Source organism: Cebus imitator, unplaced genomic scaffold (genome assembly GCF_001604975.1).
Source record: "Cebus imitator isolate Cc_AM_T3 unplaced genomic scaffold, Cebus_imitator-1.0 Scaffold187, whole genome shotgun sequence".
NCBI classification, from domain to species: domain Eukaryota; kingdom Metazoa; phylum Chordata; class Mammalia; order Primates; family Cebidae; genus Cebus; species Cebus imitator.
Window position 1 is genome coordinate 2,429,256 of NW_016107502.1, and position 19,615 is coordinate 2,448,870.

General features: G+C 50.8%; 1 protein-coding gene across 1 annotated transcript in view; it reads right to left on the bottom strand.

The window, feature by feature from the left end:
* Positions 1-605: 605 nt before the first annotated feature.
* Positions 606-19,615, bottom strand: part of CD9 (CD9 molecule) — a 40,734-nt gene continuing 21,724 nt past the window's right edge. Inside the window, exons 2-8 of the mRNA XM_017546162.2 lie at positions 13,308-13,416; positions 6,047-6,144; positions 5,240-5,314; positions 3,387-3,485; positions 3,152-3,241; positions 2,458-2,541; positions 606-1,086 (exon numbers count right to left, since the gene is read on the bottom strand). Coding sequence (XP_017401651.1) covers positions 1,021-1,086; positions 2,458-2,541; positions 3,152-3,241; positions 3,387-3,485; positions 5,240-5,314; positions 6,047-6,144; positions 13,308-13,416 — 621 coding nt within the window. The 3' untranslated portion in view covers positions 606-1,020. The remainder of the gene's footprint in view (positions 1,087-2,457; positions 2,542-3,151; positions 3,242-3,386; positions 3,486-5,239; positions 5,315-6,046; positions 6,145-13,307; positions 13,417-19,615) is intronic.

Here is a 19,615-nt window from a genome sequence, read left to right on the forward strand (position 1 = left end):
AAAAAAAAAAACCTGACAGGGACAGATGTGTCTGCCTTCAAGGGCTCCCCCTCGCACTTGTCCTCCCTTACTTTCCATCCGTCCATCCTTCCCAATTGTCTGCAGAGACTGCATACGTAGCCCTGGTGCCAATGACTGTGTAAGGTTAAATTCCCACAACAAATCCCTTCAAACGAGTATCTCTTAGTGGCTCTGCTTCTCTGATGAAACCCCGGTGCATAGACACTCATTTATTCATTCAACCAACAAATATTAATGGATAAAAAATACTGAGGACTACTCTGCACCAGACACTAGGTGCTAGGCAGTGAATAAAACAAAGTTCCCACCACCATGGTGTGACCTGTGCTGTCACATCCCCAAGACACGCCATGCTGCTGAAGGAGCATCTAGGGACCAGGTGCTGGCTCTGACTCTTCTGTTAACACCTGTGTGACTTTGGATCAGAATCCCGTAATCTCTCCACGTCTAGATTTCTTCATTAGTAAACTGGGGTGAGCAACCTCCCCATCTACTTCTCATATAAATGCAGGTGGAATTAATAGCAGTTGAAAGATATTTGCAAACCAAATAGCTCTAAAATAACTAAAGGAAGCAAAAACCAGTCCAGGACATTGTCATAATTTTTTATTATGTATCAAATTGTCTTCAATATAAGTTACAACCTGATTAAAGTTGATAGACATTTTTATCTATTTAAAGACAAAAAAAATTCTTTTATGTACAATATCCGGTCTAGAGTCTAGCAAATATAGTACCTTTCATTGCAGGATTTCTGCTTAACATAACAAGCAAAAAGAAACAACTGAAAAAATATAAACCAAAGCAAACCAACCCCCGCTTCAACTACAAATGTCAATATTGAATGAAGCATTAAAAGACAAACATAAAATAACTTTAGCTTTTGCCTACAAATGCAGAGTGAATAGTAAAGTTAGTGGCAAAAACAAAAAAAACGAGAAACAAAAATCCCAACAATCTTCATGGGTAAACTTCCCTGCTCAGGGATGTAAGCTGACTCTAGACCATCTCGCGGTTCCTGCGGATAGCACAGCACAAGATCATACTGAAGATCATGCCAAATATCTAGGAGACAGGAAGAAGCACGAGGGTCAGGGTGGTTTTATCTGAAGGAAGGCTGAGGGAAAGGGAGAGACATGGGTCACCCAGTCCAAGACAAATGACAAGGAGAATGGCATCCAGGAGGCCAAGTGAGTTAGAGGGTACTGAAGCGGGAGAGATGCAGGCAGGTAACGAGAAGGACGTGGGATGTGAAGGATCTGGGGGGTCGGCAGTCAGCTGCACAAGCATCTTCCTTGGAGAACTTTCGGGGGGGACAAGTAAGCTCTGAGCCAAATTTAATGCTCAAATTCCAGGCTTTCCTATAGTCCACGCAGGTTAGAACTTTTGTATCTGTCTTTGTGTGTGTGTATTTAATATTCTATTTTTATTTATTTTTTATTTTTAGACAGAGTCTTGCTCTGTCACCCAGGCTGGAGTGCAATGGCGCGATCTTGGCTCACTGCAACCTCTGCCTCCTGTGTTCAAATGATTCTCCAGCCTGGCCAATATGGTGAAACTTCATCTCTACTAAAAATGCAAATATTAGCTGGGCGTGGTGGCATGCCCTTGTAGTTCCAGCTACTTGGAAGGCTGAGGCTGGAGAATTGCTTGAACCCAGGAGGCAGAGGTTGCAGGGAGTCAAGATTGCTCCATTGCACTCCAGCCTGGGCAACAAGAGTAAAACTCCATCTCAAAGAAAAACAAGAAGGTATTATTTTATCTTTTACTGAAAGGTGCTTCATGCCTTTCTTAGATGCCGGTGAAGGGTGCAAATAACTGCCAAGAAAGGAGGTGATTCTCTCTTTGGGGGCAGTCTGGCAAGGGGGCAAAGGCGGGCAAGGGTGGGGGAAGACTCAGTGAGCCAGGCCATCCCTGCGAGGGCCGTGTTCCACCTGGGGCTCTCCCTCATGGGGAGAGAAGGCATGACCCCAAGGAACCTGGTTGGCCCCTGATGGTTTCTAGGGGCTGATTAGCAAGAGACCTCCTTCTGGCTGCCCATTTTCAGATGCTCTTCAAGAAATGGAACAACTCCTACGCTGGGAGCCTCTAGTGAAGTACTTTCTCAGGGAGAAGAACAGCAGGTGCGTGAGGAGACATGCTCTGAGGACTGGCAGCGCCAGCACTGCCGCCCATGTGCCCTGAACCTTAATGGCTAAGAGAGTCGACTTTGGAGAAACCCAGGAGGAACCCTGGATACTCTACTGAGGAGGTGAGGGGCTTTCATCAGAGCATTGGCCTGTCTCTCCATTCCCTAGTGGGAAAATGGAAATACTAAGAGCATGAGGACAAAGTTAGTTGACAAATGCACAGACTGTGACGGTGTCTGGGCAGGGCATGGGCTGAATCAATGTTAACTCCTCAGTCCCCCTCCTGGGACGACGTCTTGCCACTCACCATGACCACGGCAATGCCGATGCCCACTGCGCCGATGATGTGGAATTTACTGTCGAAGACCTCTCTGATGGCATCAGGACAGGACTTGGGGAGACAAACCAAGGCCTGGGTCACACACAATCCCTGCTCCCCGGGCACCTCCTTCCTCCCACGGCACCTGTCTCACCCAGGAGAACTGGCGGACAGAGGGTGGGCTGGGGACAGGAGTGTTCAGGGATAAGAAACGTTCTGGCTAATGGATGGAAAGAGGAACAAAGGTGGATCCCTAAATCTGGGCAGGACATCAGGGAAGGAGGAGGGACAGGCCTTGCTTGGGAGTCTATTTCTGATATGGTTGTAAGGTCACTTTTTATCATTCTGGAGTTGGACATTAACTCCAGCTTACAGGCAGGAGCCACTGACAAAGTCAGAGCGGGAGTCCAAGACTCAGAAGCACGCCTGCCCGTGACAGCTTTGGGGCTGGCGGCAGTGGGTGGTGCCAGAGTACTGGTCGTCCCCCTGGTCCAGTCTTTGTTGTATTGCCCTTCAGTAAACAGAGGGCCCAAAGTAGGGGAGAAAGAGATGGGTGCTCTGGGACCCTTTCACAGGCAGACTGGGTCTTTCCGAAGAAGCACCTGGCTGCTGTCACTTTTATGCTTGCAGCGTTTGCCCGGAGCAATGGGGCAGGGGCACCAAGATATTGCTCTGAGTTTACCTTCATGGTGATGGCTTCGAGTGTTTCCTTCTTGGGGCAGATGTCTGAGATAAACTGTTCCACGCCTCCAGCCATGCCACAGCAGTTCAACTGCAGCAAGAAGGCAGGGATGGGGATGAGAGGAACACATTTTAAAAAGATTAGAATGTTTGCACTAGTCTGGTGCAGTCAGCACCCTGTGTGCAGACATATTCTGGAGAAAGTGCAGGAGGGTGTGTTTGCCAAGACGACATACCGCATAGTGGATGGCTTTCAGAGTCTCCCGCTGGGGCTCATCCTTGGTTTTCAGCTTGTTGTAGGTGTCCTTGTAAAACTCCTGGATTTCCTTAATCACCTACAATGGGCAGGCAAGAGAGGGGCAGAGACGGCATTTTAACATCTTTCTCCATGAACAAATGTTACCCGTTCCGCCTTGTTCTCTCTCTTTAAGCTCTCAGCCACCAGCTGCCTGTGGTTGGACAATGTCACTGGGCAGATGGCAGCCGCTAGCAAGGCCTTTGGGCACTTCCCATCTCTTCCCACATCCTCCAGAAACTCACTCTGGACGCTTCTCCTTCAGCTCTATTGGCTCCTAAATTGAATCTCTGTAATCCTAGCCAGGCACGGTGGCTCACGCCTGTAATCCCAGCACTTTGGGAGTCTGAGGCAGGCGGATCACCTGAGGTCGGGAGTTCGAGAATTTCTACAATCTAAAGGATAATAATAATTTAAAAACTACTCCTGACTTGACTATTTTCTCAGGCTTCCTTCTTCTTTTTCTCTCCACTTGCATGATTTTGGAAATTACTAAACCTCTCTCTGTGCGTCAGTTTCCATATTTGTCCCTATAGCTCATAGATTATTATGAGAATTTAAATGAGGTATTGCATCTTAAGCCTTTACCATTAGATCCAGTAAAGAGTAAACCTGGAGGATGTGTCAGCTACTATATTATAATATAGGGGATATATCATTATGCACCTGCACCTGGTGCATCCCAATTTAAAGTATGTCTGCCCCTTTGATGCGCATCCACATCCAATTCACAGAACAGGCAGCATTTTTCCTTCAGTAGCTTTCTGACATTTTCATAATGATCCCTTCCTATTTCTACGGCTGTTGCTTTTATCGCCTGAATACGTGTTTTTTTAAACAGAGTTTCCTTGGCTGGCCTGAAGGTGGTGGATTATCTCAATGGATCGTTCAGTCAGTTACAGATGGGAGTCCTTGTTCCACTCTTCCGCTGCTTCTCACTACTGCACTAGACTAGTCTTAAGAACCAAGCAAAATAATAGCGTTCCTGCCTCCAGCACCTCTCTTCCTTCCCCCTTCTTGCTAAACATGACAAGGTAGCCCGTCTGAAAACACTACTCTGATATGGCCCACGCTGGTCCAAAACTCTGCAAGGCTCCGTGTGGAAGCCCAGGCTCAGCCGTGCTCAGCCCCTTTGGCTCCAAGTCCCCTGCCTCCACTAACTTTCCTCCTGAACGCATCTCTCATTCAAGGTTTAGTTCCCTACTCCCTTCTCTAAGAAGCCAAAAGAGATTCCCTCCCCTTTTCAAATCCCATAATACTTTGGCTATAAATCACCTCTATGATCCTTGTCAGTTCCATGTCTTTTTCCTACACTAGATGGCCAAGTCTCTGGAAGTGGGGCCCATAGTTCAAACATCTGTGGACCCTGCACAGGCTTGGGGGCAGCACTTGGCTCATGGGGGCAGCACTCGAACACGTATTTATAGATGAGAGGAGGCGGCGAGAGTTTCCAGCCCACAGAAAGCCTGTATTTCCCGAGTAATCTTTCTAAGAGTTGGGAGGAAGGGCTGCTGAGGTGTGAGATGGACAGACAGACACACACGCAGGCCCAACGAGTCATTCCTGAACATCTACTATGAGCCAGCACCACAGCTGGCACAATCCTGCACAGGGCAGTAAGCATGCTGACAGTCCCTGCCCCGAGGAGGGCACATTCACTGGCATGTGATGAGATAAGGGGCCTGGTCAGCAGCTGAAAGCTGAACAAAGTGCCCAGCCAGGACCTGCCCCCTGCTGCGCTGTCTCCCATCCCCCGACTCCCAAACCCCAGAGATCTCATGGGAAAAAACCCACCTCATCCTTGTGGGAATATCCCCAGATGGCCGCGGCGATTTCAATGGCGAATATCACCAAGAGGAAGCCGAAGAACTGGAAAGCAATGAGGGGCTGGGGTGAGGAACAGTCCCAGCCCACCAGCCAGGAAAATCGAAGGGTATTTTGGGACGAGGAAGGACAACTCCCTGGGGAACAGGCATCTGGTGGCACAAATGAACAGCCTGGAAGGGGCAGGGAGGAAGTTCGCAGAACGGGCAGTTAACCAAGGAGAGGGCAGAGGCCACAGTGAGGCGAGGTGCTTGGGCAGGAGGAAAAGGCTGAGCATAGCCGAGCCCAGAACTAGCATTTATGAGGTGTGTGTTAAGAGTCAGTGAGCAGGAAACTACCACTGCTCACAAAAGCCACAGAGATTCGGGGAAATAAAGGGAATGACTCCACTCCATGGAGTCTGGAAAAGACCGAAACGGATTTTGAAACAAGAAGAAGGCAAAGGTACCTGTGGATTCGGGGGAAAAAAGCAAACGTGGTCCTCGAGAAAGGGGGAAACAAAGTCCTTTTAGCTGCCCAGGGGAAGCGATAAGGTAGGCTCCAGAAAGGAAGAGGGGTGATGCCTCACACTGGGGAGGGGCCCGGGCCGAGGACAGCATGGCTGCCTGGCCAGGTGGCTCGGGGGCCTGGAGTGAGGAAAACTGGGGAGGCTGAGGACAGCTCATGGCCTCTGGGTGCCTTCTTGGCTCTATCCCCTTCCATCTGTTCTGTGGGTCTGGGTCTGGGTCTACTGAGGTTTTGGCGGTAGGGGTCAGGGTGGCTGGTGGGGATACTCACCAGTCCCAGCATGCACTGGGACTCCTGCACAGCCCCGCAGCAGCCCAGGAAGCCCACCAGCATCATGAGGGCGCCGGCTCCGATCAGAATATAGACTCCTGTGGGAGGACAGAGGAAGCACACATGCGTGGAGACATCAGTTCAGAGGCCCGGGCATCTCCGGCAATTCCTGTTTTCCTCTGCCTAACTCCTGCCTCCCCCGCCTTATTTCCCTCATCCCAGGGAAGAAGTTCCCTTTCCTTAAAATACAGCCTCCCCTTCCACCTCTGCCCCTCGGTCTCCTTCCCACCAGACTCTCTTCCATGACTCGGCTTCACCAAGCCTATCCTCCTACCTAACCCTCAGCCCTTCTGGAAGGTGCCCATCAGCCTTCAACCAAGGACAGAGAATATCCATGGGAACTCCCACATTCGGAATGCAAACTGGTCCAGTCTGTCAGCTCTTGCCAGCAGGATGGACCCACTCAAGCTAGTCCGCATACGGCAGGCACACTCGGCGAACTTCTGGGACCCTGTCTTACAGAGGATGCTGTCAGAGCAGATTTCCAGTAGGAAGGGGCTGTGCACACCTAGGCACTCCCCCTACCTGGGGGGACCAACTCTGCCTGTTCCCAGAAGTGAGCCCTCCCTGCCCTGCTGCTGGGTGGTGGTTAGGCACACACAGTTAGGAATACCCAAAGCCACCTCTTGGCAAAGGTTCAATACCTGACTCTTGTGCAAAGGACACAGATCTAGGTGTCAGAAGACCCTTCTTTTGGTCCTAACACTGCTGCTAACTGCTGTGTGACCTTGGGTAAGGCATTTTCCCTCTCTGGCCCTCAATTTCCTTACCAGTAAAATTAAAGCGGTATGTTGCTGGAAATTTCGAAAGATCTCTGTAGCATGCTAACGAGATCTTACAGCCGCAACTCAGTTACTGCAGGTCAAGGGTGAAGAGGCTCCTCCTTGCTAAGGAGAGGATGAATGACACCATCACTAAGCCCTTGATCTGAGCGGCTGATGGGAAGGAGGGGGGAGAAGGGCAGCGACTTCTAGAACTTTTGCCCAAACCCAGAACAATGCAAGTTCCTGGGACAGGAGCACAGTGGAACAGCACCAGCCCATTCACTCCACAGCCCACCAAGGCCCAGAGGGGCCACCCCACGGTTATGTTCCTGAGAAGCCACAGCTACCCTGCAGGGACTTCTCCTTCAGTCAGCACCCTACACCGGTCCCCTGGGAAAACCAGCAGAGAAGTCTCCGTGCCTCCCTGTTCTTGCAGGCATATTCTAGCCTTGGGAGAGGCTACTGTCACATGTCAATAGTACCAGCTCTGAAGCCCACGTGCCTCAGTTTGGAGGCCAGCTCTGTGACTCCTCTCTGTAAAACAGTTTTCTTTCTGTAAAACAGGAGTAGCAATAATGCCTACTTCCAGGACTGCCGTGGGGATTAAGTGACACAATCCACACACGCACAACAAATGCCAGCTGCTGTTAATCTCAGTTACACGAAGCCTGAGAGACAATCATCAATAACTACCATAGTGAATTTTAACTTGCTGTGTCTCCTCACTTTTATTCTCCTTTAATTGGGACCAGAGAGATTTCCTTGAAGTAGGAGCTGAAAATGTATATATGTGTGTGTGTGTGTGTGTGTGTGTGTGTGTAAGAGATAGTGTGTGTGTGTGTGCGCGTGAGAGTGTGTGTGTGTGTGTGAGAGAGAGTGTGTGTGTGTGTGTGTGTCTGTGTCTGTGATGTTTCCCCACAATACACAGCAGGACACTCGATGAGAACCTCGGCAGGTGACACACTGACTTCACTGTCCCACATCTGCACTGAGCAGGGCTGAGGCTTTGCAGGCAACAAACCATGCAGTCTGCCCACAGCTGAGGCTCACGGGCAGCACAGAGCAGAATGCACACAGAGAGCGTTTGTGCCTCTCCCTTCTCCCCCACATCCGTCGTGAGGTCAAGTCACGTGGGGTTACTGGCAAACCCCATGTTGCATGAATATGGGTATTGTTCTTGTGCATGCTTGGCCCAGACTGGGCAAGGGGACAAACGTAGCTTGTCCTCAAGTCAGGTCGCATCTTCCTAGGCAGTCAAACACTGCAGGGCCACAGGCTGGGCTTGGGGAGGCTGTGCAGCCCCACGCATGGGGCACTGGGTAAGAGGGCGGCCTCCTTCAGCTCTCTCCCATGGGGACAGTGGAAAGGCCCCAGTTTCTCCCCATCTCATGGGGGCAAGACAAGGAAGGATGAGGTCACTCCTTTGAGCTCCACAGCAGGGGCTGAATAAACAGGAGGTATTAAGAGATTGAAAGGATTTATAGGCCCATGAAATAGAGTGGAGTGGGAATGAACAGGCAGACATGTTTTCTCTAAGTCCAGATCCCAGCTCATGAGCCTGGTGACCCTGCAGAGGCTAACGGAGTTGGATAAACTGCAAGTGAGCTAATAAAGGGAAAAGCATTTCCCATGCAGAGAGAGGGAACGTTCTCCTAATGGGCCTCCTGGTTAATATTAAATATTCATGATAAGGCCGGGTGCGGTGGCTCAAGCCTGTAATCCCAGCACTTTGGGAGGCCGAGGCGGGTGGATCACGAGGTCAAGAGATCGAGACCATCCTGGTCAACATGGTGAAACCCCGTCTCTACTAAAAATACAAAACATTAGCCGGGCATGGTGGTGCGTGCCTGTAATCCCAGCTACTCAGGAGGCTGAGGCAGGAGAATTGCCTGAACCCAGGAGGCGGAGGTTGCGGTGAGCCGAGATCACGCCATTGCACTCCAGCCTGGGTGACATGAGTGAAACTCCGTCTCAAAAAAAAATAAAAAAAATAAAAATAAATAAATAAATAAATATTCATGATAGGGGCTCAGCAGAGGAAGATTTTAAGATCAAGGGTTTTGTGGGCTTTAAATCTTGCGTGGATGGCCACACATCTGCAGTGCCTCGCTTTAGCCCTCTCTAGTTGGGGGGAAAAAGAAGCCATTCCCTGGTGACTGTCCTTGGGGACTCAGTGGCAGCTGGCCAGCGTTAGTGTGGCTCATCTGAAAGCAGGCCCCACGGAAGTCACAGAACCACTGAGGGCTTGGGCTGCTTTTTAAAAGGGCTGCTCAGGGCCTTTGGAAAGGCTACTCATCGCTTACCCCCAAAGCTTGTTAGCCCAGGCTGGTGATGACAAATGACAAAGTGTTCTCCCTTATAAAACAAGTGAATGTTAGCTTGCCGTCTGACTCACGGAAAAAGTTATCCATCACAGAGCCTTCTCGAGGATTACTGTATTAATTTGCTTAAGGGTTGTTTATTCTTTTTTCAGGCTGACATGATAGGCCTAGCAAAAAAAAGAAAAAAGGCTGGTGTGGCAGCAGTAGCATATGCCAGGGTGTCCTTTACACAAGAAAGGGAACAGTGTTTTTTACTGTTCATCAGGGCTCTTGGCTTAGGCCAGGGAGAGGACACAGCAGGCTCCCGTCCCTACCCCAGCTCCATCTTGCAAACAGCACTCGCCACACCTGTGTGCGTGAAGGAGAACAAAATCCGGTAGGGCCTCTGGCCTCCAATAAAAGTTTATTATATTCAAATAACTCCATCAGGTGTTCAAAGGAGCCCTACCTCTGCCCTCACTGGTTCTGTCTTGGTTCCCCGCCCTTCCGTGTTCACAGGAATAAGTGCCACAGTGGAACTCCATTTGCCACACGATGTACTTCTCTGCCCCAGAGGGGAGTGGGTGTGTAAGCTGTGCTGGTTTCAGGAGGGAGAAAATGAAGCCCACAGCAACAAGCAGAACTGCCGCAGGTCACAAGCCAGGATGGGGATGCAAGCTTACTGAGAGCAAGCATTGTGCGTCTTGAAAATCACCAGGTACCTCGTCATGGATAGGGGGGCTGGCTGAGGGATGAAGGGGCATGTATGGCCTCTGGCTGAAGACTCCCAGATGCCCTCATTCAGCAGCCATAGTTCTGGAGGGATACCAGGGAGCTGGGAAGGGCTGCTGGCCTGAGACCAAGAAAATGAAGTTCCCCAGCATGACTGCAGCCTGGGATTAGGGATCCTGCTGACCGGCTGAATCTCCAGGCCTGGACTGCAGAGAAGGCCCATATAAGGCTGTCAGCTGTTCTGGACTCACCACAGACTGTTCCGAATGTTGGAAAGGTTTTCACTTGCTTTTCTGCCTGGTTACATACTCTCTCTCTACTTTGTAAGCTGTGGCGCCCCTGGAGAGAAGACACCCCTGGGCTGTTCAGGTTTTCTGAAACGTCAGCTGCATGGTCAGGCTGGCCTGTGGGTTGCCCTGCAGAGAGTTGGTGGCCCACTGCAAGGACAGTCACCCCATGGCATCAGGAAAAGCAGCCAGGATGTGGCTGGCACTCCAAGCTCATCCGCTGGGAGAAGGGTTCTGGGCCGATATAGAAGGCAGGTTTCACACCCTCATGGGGAAGGGGACACAGAGCCACGCCTCCCTGGCCCTTTGCCCAGAGACCACAATTATTATTTCCTAAAGCATTCAGTGAAGTTCAGGGCACAGCACAGACCCAAGCAGTGCCCACAGTGCTGCGCTGCTGTTCTTTTTTTTTTTTTTTTTTTTGAGATAGAGTCTTGTTCTGTCGCCCAGGCTAGAGTGCAGTGGCATGATCTCAGTTCACTGCAACCTCTGCTTCCTGGGTTCAAGAGATTCTTGTGCCTTAGCCTCCCGAGTAGCTGGGATTAGATGCACACGCCACCACACCTAGCTAATTTTTATATTTTTAGTAAGAGACGGGGTTTTGCCATGTTGGCCAGGCTGGTCTCGAACTCCTGACCTCAGATGATCTGCCTGCCTCGGCCTCCCAAAATGCTGGAGGCTGAGGCGGGCGGATCATCTGATGTAAAGAGTAAGCCACTGTGCCCAGCCTCAGTGTTGCTGTTCTAACATCACTTGCATCATCCCCCTTGCCTGCGCTTCCGCAAGCAGAACGAAGTCTTCAAAACTCCGGCTCTTTTCCCAGGACCGGGTGTAGCTGCAAAGGACCTGTATTTCTCTGGCAGAAATAAATGGACAGCGGCTCTTAGGCTCCAACTAGGGGATCTGTGTCTCTTTGGGGTTGTGCCTTCAAATCACCCTCCTGGTCACTTCACATAGGACCACTGGCCACCAGGGGGGCCTTGCAGTGACCCGCAGGATCCAAATCCTGTGAAGTTCCCAGAGGTGAGCCCCAGCTCCTCCACCGGTGCTCATTACTCTCCTGCCACCCTGCGGCTTTCCCACCTGTCAGCTGCTGGCTGGGCCACTGATGCAGGGGTTTCTCTCCCCGACTACAACTTGGGTGAAGTTAAAGGGCCAAGAGAGCCCCACCCCATCCCTGCTAATGGGGCACATTCAGCCGGTATACACCTTTCCATTCCTATACAGGGAGACCCCCCAACCTGGCACAGACAGTCCAAAAAGCAGCTCTTTGAGGCCTGGGTTCAAATCCTGACCCTGCCTCTTGAGGGAATATGAGCTTAGACAAGTTAAGCTCTCTAGGCCTCGGCTCCTGCACCTAGGAGATGAGAATCATTTCATACTCCTTGCAGAGTTAAGGGGATTAAATTATATAACAATACACACAAGGCAATGAATGACACACAAAGAAGGGGGCTGGGAAATGTTAGTGTCTTCCTCCCAGTTCCATCCTCTTACGCATGAGATTCTTCCCTCCCACATCTAAAAATATGTAGAATCAGCCATAGAGGCTTTGGGTAACAGAAAAGAAAAAGTGGGTTGTTAGAAGCAGCCGGGACAAGGGAGGACTGAGTCTCTTCAGAGGCACATGTGGTGGCCACGGGCAGCTTTTGCTTGGGAAAGCGGGCCTGTCTGCCTGGTCCTGCGGCAGACCTGCTGCCCCCACGCAGGGCTCCCTTCTGGAACGTGGCCTGGAGCGCGGAGGGTCTTCCCCAGCACCTGCACCGCCCTCTCCCTCCTGCTCTGCAGGACAGCATTCCAAGTCTGCCACAGACTCGAAAAAATGCTCTGTTGCTAAAACAAGTCAGGGCACTATAGAAACCTGTTCCCTGAAAACTCTGTGTGTATGTGTAGTTTTTTTTTTAAACACACATTGTGCTTTCTCTCACTTTCTTTCTGACAATAGACAGACACACCCCAAAACACTCCAGCTCACAACAAAAGGCGATAAACCAGCAAAACTATCCACAGGGCTCAAATGTTATGCAACCAAATGAGCTGTTTCTTAAGACTCTCCCTACCCGGTTCAAGAGGTGGGGAAGGGAAGGGAAGGTCTACACTGCCGGCCAGCCTTGCTTCTCCCTGAGGGACTAAGAGAGAACTGTTTTCTCCCTCCTTTGTAAAAATAACTTTTTTGGTGGGTGGGAAGGAAGTGGCCAAACTTACACTTTGAGCCTGACGACATGTCAGCATCGTCCTAAAAATAGGAGGTTTCTTTTGTTCCTCACAAATGAGAAGTTTCCTACCTCCAAGCCAGGCAGGGTACGGCCACAGAGTCTGGATTCACACAGACGCAGGCGGGCGATTGCACTTGGCAGGCACCGGGCTCCCCCTCCTCTGAAGGGAGGTTTGACGTGGTGATACGGCAGTGAGACGGACAGAATGGTGCTAGCCAGGCTGCCAAGAAGCCTGAGTGTAGAAAGAAACCTGCCAAGTCTGTTCATGTTCAGAGGATCACAGGCAGGCTTAAACTGGAAGGCTTTTTCCCAAAGCAAAAGACGCTTCAAAAACAAACAAACAAAACTAAACGTCACGGCATTTACCCCAGTACCAAGGGTCCAAAGGGCTGGGCAGAGTCCCTTCTAGTCTCTCCCACTGTTGCTGTGTTTTCCAGGAGGCTGATGTTTTCCTGAGTCTCAGAGTCCCTATCTGAACAGTGGAGAGGAGAGCCACCTATATCTTCTTCCAGCACTGCAGATCCCCAGGACAAAGCTTTTTGAATTAAGGAAACGATGCAGGTTAAGAAGACGTATTAAAAGAGAGTATCAGAGATGAGAACAGAGGTTCGTAAACCCTCAAGAATGGGTGCAACTTTGTCAGAGCCAACATCACATCAGGGAACTGTCAACACGCCCGACTTGGCCATCAGGAAAAGAAACCACATCGGTTAAATGCAAATTCATAGGCACAATGACACACACACAAACTGCACAACTTGAAGGGGACACGACTGGCCAGCGTGGCCAGAGCAGAAGTCTTTCCCAAACCCAAGTCCCTGGGTCAACATGGGGTCTCCAAAAGTTGGAGGAACTTTGTTGGAGCCAGAGTCTGAATTCACCGAGCCTTCCCCGCCCCTCACCTGTGTAGAAGCTGGAATTATTATTATTGGTTTCTTGCTCGAAGATGCTCTTGGTCTGAGAGTCGAATCGGAGCCATAGTCCAATGGCAAGGACGGCAATCCCGGCAAGCTGCAAGACACATAGGACGTCAGCATTGATTCTGGCTGCCAGCAACAACGCAGTCCCCGCACACTGAAGGGTGAGCCTGGCAAAGGACTATGTGACCACCCTTGGCCTCTGTCCCTTATGTACCAATGGCATTGGTAGTTGAAAATGCCATTGTGGGGGGGGGTGCTTGATTAATTCAGGTACAAAAACACCAGCAAGCGAGGAATAAACAGTGACCCACCTGCCGCCCATTGGCCGAAGGGGTACTTTATTGGCAACAGAACACTATACAGCAGCGAAAACGAGTAACTCTGGCTACATGCCATACCGTGAGTGCAACTCGCAATGCTAAACCAAAGAAACCAGAGCCACAGGAACACACAAAATATACGATTCCATGTAGCTAAAAACCTCTGTGCTGTTTAGGGGTGCACACAGAGGCAGACGCTTACGTATTACCTATAAATGACAAAGGAAAAGCACTGTCATCATTGGGTGAACGGTGACGTTCAGGTGGAGGAGGAGATTATGCTCAGGGAGGTGGCACATGGCCGGGGGTGTCGTATTCTAACTGTTGACTTGGGTGATATTTACCCACATGCACCAGAATGGGCAGCTGCAATGTCCCTGGAGACCCACTGCGCAGTAAATGACATGTCAGTCCTCTGCTTGCTGGCACCGCTGAACTAGACGCTGTGCAGGAGGCCCCCTGCCAAGTCGCCCCAGTGCCAGCTGAGCTCCCTCGTCGTTGTCCGTACCAGGGCTTGCCGGGGGAGTGACTCACAGGCCTCCAGTGTAGTAGCCGGCTAGACACAGGAGTGGGTGGGCCCAGGTTTGCTGGTCCACCCTCCTCAACAGAGGCACTCTTATGCCAGAGCCCGCTTGTCAGGGACCTTGGTTCTCGGCTCCAGGAGCTGGTGATAGTCCATGGTGTGGACAGGCCACTCTTCCCTTCCTTCCTTCCTTTCTCCTCTCCTTTCCCTCACAATATGGCAGTGAGCGTGAGCATGTTGGGTGGACAGTGGAGGTGACAACACTGGGAAGGGCCACCCCAGACCTCAGCCTGGAGCACTCACAACCTCACCTACCCTCCAGGAGCGTAGGTGGACTTGCTCCTGCCAGGCAGGTGTGTTTCCACCATGAGGGGATGCGGAGTCTGGCTTCACATTCTATTGCTTCAGGGTTCCCATCTGCAAAGCAGGGATTGTAAGATGTAGCTCTTCCCTGCCTGTTAGGTATGTATGGCTAAAGAAAAAAGAAGATGCTGGCCAGGCACAGTGGCTCATGCCTGTAATCCCAGCACTTTGGGAGGTCGAAGTGGGCGGATCACAAGGTCAGGAGTTCGAGACCAGCCTGACCAACATGGTGAAACCCCGTCTCTACTAAAAATACAAAAATTAGCCGGGTGTGGTGGCACATGCCTGTAATCCCAGCTAGTTGGGAGGCTGAGGCAGGAGAATCGCATGAACCCAGGAGGCAGAGGCTGCAATGAGCTGAGATCATGCCACTGTACTCCAGCCTGGGTGACAGAGTAAGATCCTGTCTCAAAATAAATAAATAAATAATTAATTAAAGGAGTTAATATCGGAAGTGTCTCTGCCCGTGAAGGGGGAGGTAGGAAATGGGCTCTGGGAGAACCACCTCACTTTACCAGCACGAAGCCCCCCCAGCCCGGCACTCCCAGCCTCTTCTCAGCCTCTCAGCCCCACCTCAGGGCAGGCAGCTCCAAACACTGGTAAGGACTGCACAACGCCACAGGCCCGCAGCTGGACAAGGCAGAGGAGAAAAACTCACAAAGGCACACGAATTTTAGAGTTAAAATGAACTTGAGAGCTCTGAGTTCAAACACGGCTCTGGTCTGGTTTTCCTTCTTAATAACAGGCAGGCATGTGAGGGAGGGTCTCCTGGCCTAATCCACAGGCAGCAGATCACTGCTTGGCTGGGGAGAAGCGTGAGTCTCCACTGTCCTGGAACCGGCAGGGTTCTTGCATTCAGATTATGGATTCCCAGACCACCAGGAGCACCGCAGTTAGCTTAGGAGGGGAGGCAGGCCCTGCTGGGAGCATTCTGAATAGAAGAGTTATGTGGCTCAGATCCACGTACACAAGGGACTAGGCAAGTACACACTGGGTGGGTCTTGACTCTGCAAGTGGCAAGCCCTGGCCTAGGTTCCCTGGGCATTAAAAGTACAAACATGATACTTTTCCTCCTTCCACCCTAACCCATGGAGGCCCAGTCAGACACCTGGGAATGGAAGACTCAGGCTGCTGGCCTCCTCCTGGACATGAAAGTGTTAACCTGAAAACTGTGGGCCGGAGCTCAATTTCGGTCCACGGTTAGCCACAACCTGTTCCCACCCTGGTCCTCCCTCTCGCCATGTCTTGTTATGCTCTTGCTAGCATGGGGACATAGAGAGACAGTGCTCATTACTGTCCTTTTTGCTGTAGGCTTGTGCTTATCAAGCAATTATCTCCAAGTCATCTAATCTTCCCTGATGAGTGAAGTTACGACCCTACCCCTTATCTGCTGGAAAACTCCTAAGTGAGTCACGGAAAAGAATGAAGACAATTCCAAGCCTGCCAAGGAACTGAGCTGTAAGATGCAGTAAAGCTACACTGTACAGCAGCCTCTCAGGGTAGGAGCCGGGTCTCTTTGGGAATGTTCCATCGGGTGATGACAGGGTACCCCAGTGGAACCTCCAGGGGTAAGGCCCCTTCCATCTTATAGAGAGCCCCAAAGTCAAGGACCCTGAGCCAATATGTTCAGTCCAGTCATTGATCCGGTCTCCGTGCACAGGTGCTAAAAGGATTCTGATCTGGAGAACTGGACCAGAGACAAAAGGAAGCATCTCAGGTCTTATCTCGGCCAAGGGCCAGGCCATGCCCAGAGTCGGGAGTCCCCCGAATTTGGACCCCACTTTAAACCTTACATCACGCTGCTTGGTTGTTAAACCTGCAACACTTCACTACAACCAGGAAGGAAAAGCAGCTGACTCTGGAAAAATGGAAAAAGCTTTCATAGATCTCTGTCTCATATGCTTAACAACTCACAATAAGAGAGGGGAAAGGTTCGGGGCCGGGCGCGGTGGCTCAAGCCTGTAATCCCAGCACTTTGGGAGGCCGAGGCGGGTGGATCACGAGGTCAAGAAATCGAGACCATCCTGGTCAACATGGTGAAACCCCGTCTCTACTAAAACTACAAAAAATTAGCTGGGCATGGTGGTGCGTGCCTGTAATCCCAGCTACTCAGGAGGCTGAGGCAGGAGAATTGCCTGAACCCAGGAGGCGGAGGTTGCGGTGAGCCGAGATCGCGCCACTGCACTCCAGCCTGGGTAACAAGAGTGAAACTCCGTCTCAAAAAAAAAAAAAAAAAAAAAAAAAAAAGAGAGGGGAAAGGTTCAAGAGAACAGGGAGGGCCGGGGGCAGGACTGGGAGCACTTGGCTCACAAAAATCAGGAGTGAACGCTGCTGCCTTTCTTGATAGAATGACTGAGCTAACTGGCCAGAGGGGATGCATTGTGAACCATTAGCTGCCCCATTTTCTGTAATACTGTTGGAGAAATTGCTCCAGTTGGCTGAGTCACAATGGCTTGGGGTCACACGGTCACAAAACATGTATAACCAGTGCCACCCAATAATGGCTTTTACGGTTGTCAGGCAGCGCTATCTAAGGAAGGCTAAAGTATTTTCTAGGATAACTCACTTTCTGGTGTGGCATAGAGGGGCTCCCCTGCCCCCATCCGGCTTTCACCCCAGCTGCTTTATTTTTTGAGTCAGGGTCTTGCTCTGTCCCCCAGGCTGGAGTGCAGTGGTGCAATCATAGCTCACTGCAGCCTTGGACTCCTGGGCTCAAGCCATCCTCCCACTTCAGCTTCCTGAGTAGCTGGGATTACAGGTGCATGTCCTCAATCCTGGCTAATATTTTAAACATTTTTTTAATTGTAGAGCCAGGGGTCTCACTATGTTGCTCAGGCTGGTCTTAAATCTGTGGCCCCAAGCAATCCTCCTGCCTCTGTGTCCCAAAGCACTGGGGTTACAGGTGTGAGCCCAGCTTCAGCAACTTTAACCAGAGGAGAAACTAAGTCGGAGGGGCCCGCGGCTAGAAACAGAGAGGGCTTTAACCCTTAAAAGACGGCACGAAGTCAATTATTCAGGGACTCCAGAAAATGAGAATATAAGGGTCTGGGAGACCAAGGGGTCGATGGCTTCCTTCCAGGTTAATTAACAGACATATGGCAGGCATGCTAATCACACGATTGCCTCGATGGCTGCCCCCCTCCAGCCCACCATCACAGGGGCAGAGCAGGTTTGATGTGGATGCTCAGTGAGGCAGCGCCCTGTTCCCAGGGCTCTGGAGAGAGGATGGCAACCTGCAGTCTCCCCAGCTGGTGGGGCGGGGATGCAGGAGAGATCCCAGAGCTTCTACTCCCAGCCCGAGGCCCTGCCCATGGTTTCCTCTTTTGTTTCCAAGAAAAGCCAAATGGAAACAGAAACATTCTGATTCTGCTGGGAAAAGTGAAAACTCCTTTGCTATCTGGCCAAAAATGGTTCCAACCCTTTGAGAGGGCAGGGAGGAAAAGGGTAATTTTTTCCCATTGTTTTACTGGAAATTTCTTCATTTCTTCACCGGTGCTAGTTTTTTTCTTAGCAAACAATAGGCTCTGAGAGACACATGAGAGACACCTCATTTCAGCACGGTCTACAAAATACTCGCCCAGTGCTTCTGAAAACCGTCAAGGTCATGGAAAACAAGGGGAGACAGAAACTGTCACAGACCAGAGAAGACTGAGGGGGCGTCCTGGACAGCACCCTGGAACAGAAGCAGGGCGTTCCATGAGAAATGAGTGAAATTCGAGTAAGCCCCGAGCTCAGTTAACAGAAGGTACCAATGGTGGTTTCCGAGCTGTGACAAATGAAGCGTGGTAATAAGAGCCGGTACCATGGGGGAAACTGGGGAGGAGGATGAGCGAATTCTCCACACTATCTCTGCAACTTTTCTGCAGATCTAAAACACTCTAAAGCACAGTGTATAAAACAACAAAGAAGTGGGGGCCTCTCTCTTTCAAAGCTTCCTGTCTCCTTCAAGAACTACTCCATTAATTCACCCTTTCCTGACTCTGTAGGTGGTCTGCCTCTGCCACATTTTTGACCTTTGCAAAGACACAGGCAGGTCACCCTAACCTAAAAATCCACATAGAACAAAACCGGAAGCAGAACCCTCTCTTTCTTCAGCCTTGCAGTTCCTTCGGGGTGCTCTCTGCTTTCCTTTCGCCCCCGAGCTGGCAGCGTAACCACCTCCAAGTCCTCACTGGCTCATCACTGCATCTCTCCCAACCCCAAAGGGGTCACAAGTCTTAAGGCTTCTGTTGAATCCTCATGTTTTGGGATCCTGCGGCAGCTGACACCACTGAACCTGCCCCTCTTCATCTGCTCCTTAGATGGAATCTCTCCAAGTTTCCTGAGTTAAGCCTCCTGCGTTGCGCCTCCCGCTGGAATGCTGTCACGGCCCCCTAAGCCTCCTGCTTCCCCACCCATTTTCCCCATTCCCCCCAGGCAAATGGCAAATGCAGTCCCTGAGCAAGGCGAGCCCGTGAGCAGGACAGTGTCACCTCTGTCCTGTCCTCTCCAGCATCCGCACTGCATACTCTCCGCCCTTCCTCTATCCCGGGCTTGCCTCCTGTCCCAGCAGAGCACAAGCTCCTTGAGGTCCAGGCAACCTCTGAGTCATTCTTTTATCTCCTCTGCCCCTTCTATGCTTTGGACAGATGGTCATTAGTAAACAATTACTCCATAAATGAATTCAATGAATTCAGTGAAAGAATATTTGAAGCCCACCTGAATCTCTTCTCCTGGGTTCTGTTCATTTGGACCAGCGTCCTTTCCCACCTGGAATTTTATCCAGATCCATCTTCTAATGTCTCACAAGAGTCAGAAATTACAAAGAACAATTATTTGCCCAGAGAAAATACGGGGGAAGACCCTGAAGGGAATATTTGGGGGATGACAACGATTTCCTTTTCTGTAGGTGAAGGATGTCCCAATGTGACTTATGGGCAAATGCTGATACAGACTTTTGAAAAACAAAGTTTATGGCCGGGCGCGGTGGCTCAAGCCTGTAATCCCAGCACTTTGGGAGGCCGAGGCGGGTGGATCACGAGGTCAAGAGATCGAGACCATCCTCGTCAACATGGTGAAACCCCGTCTCTACTAAAAATACAAAA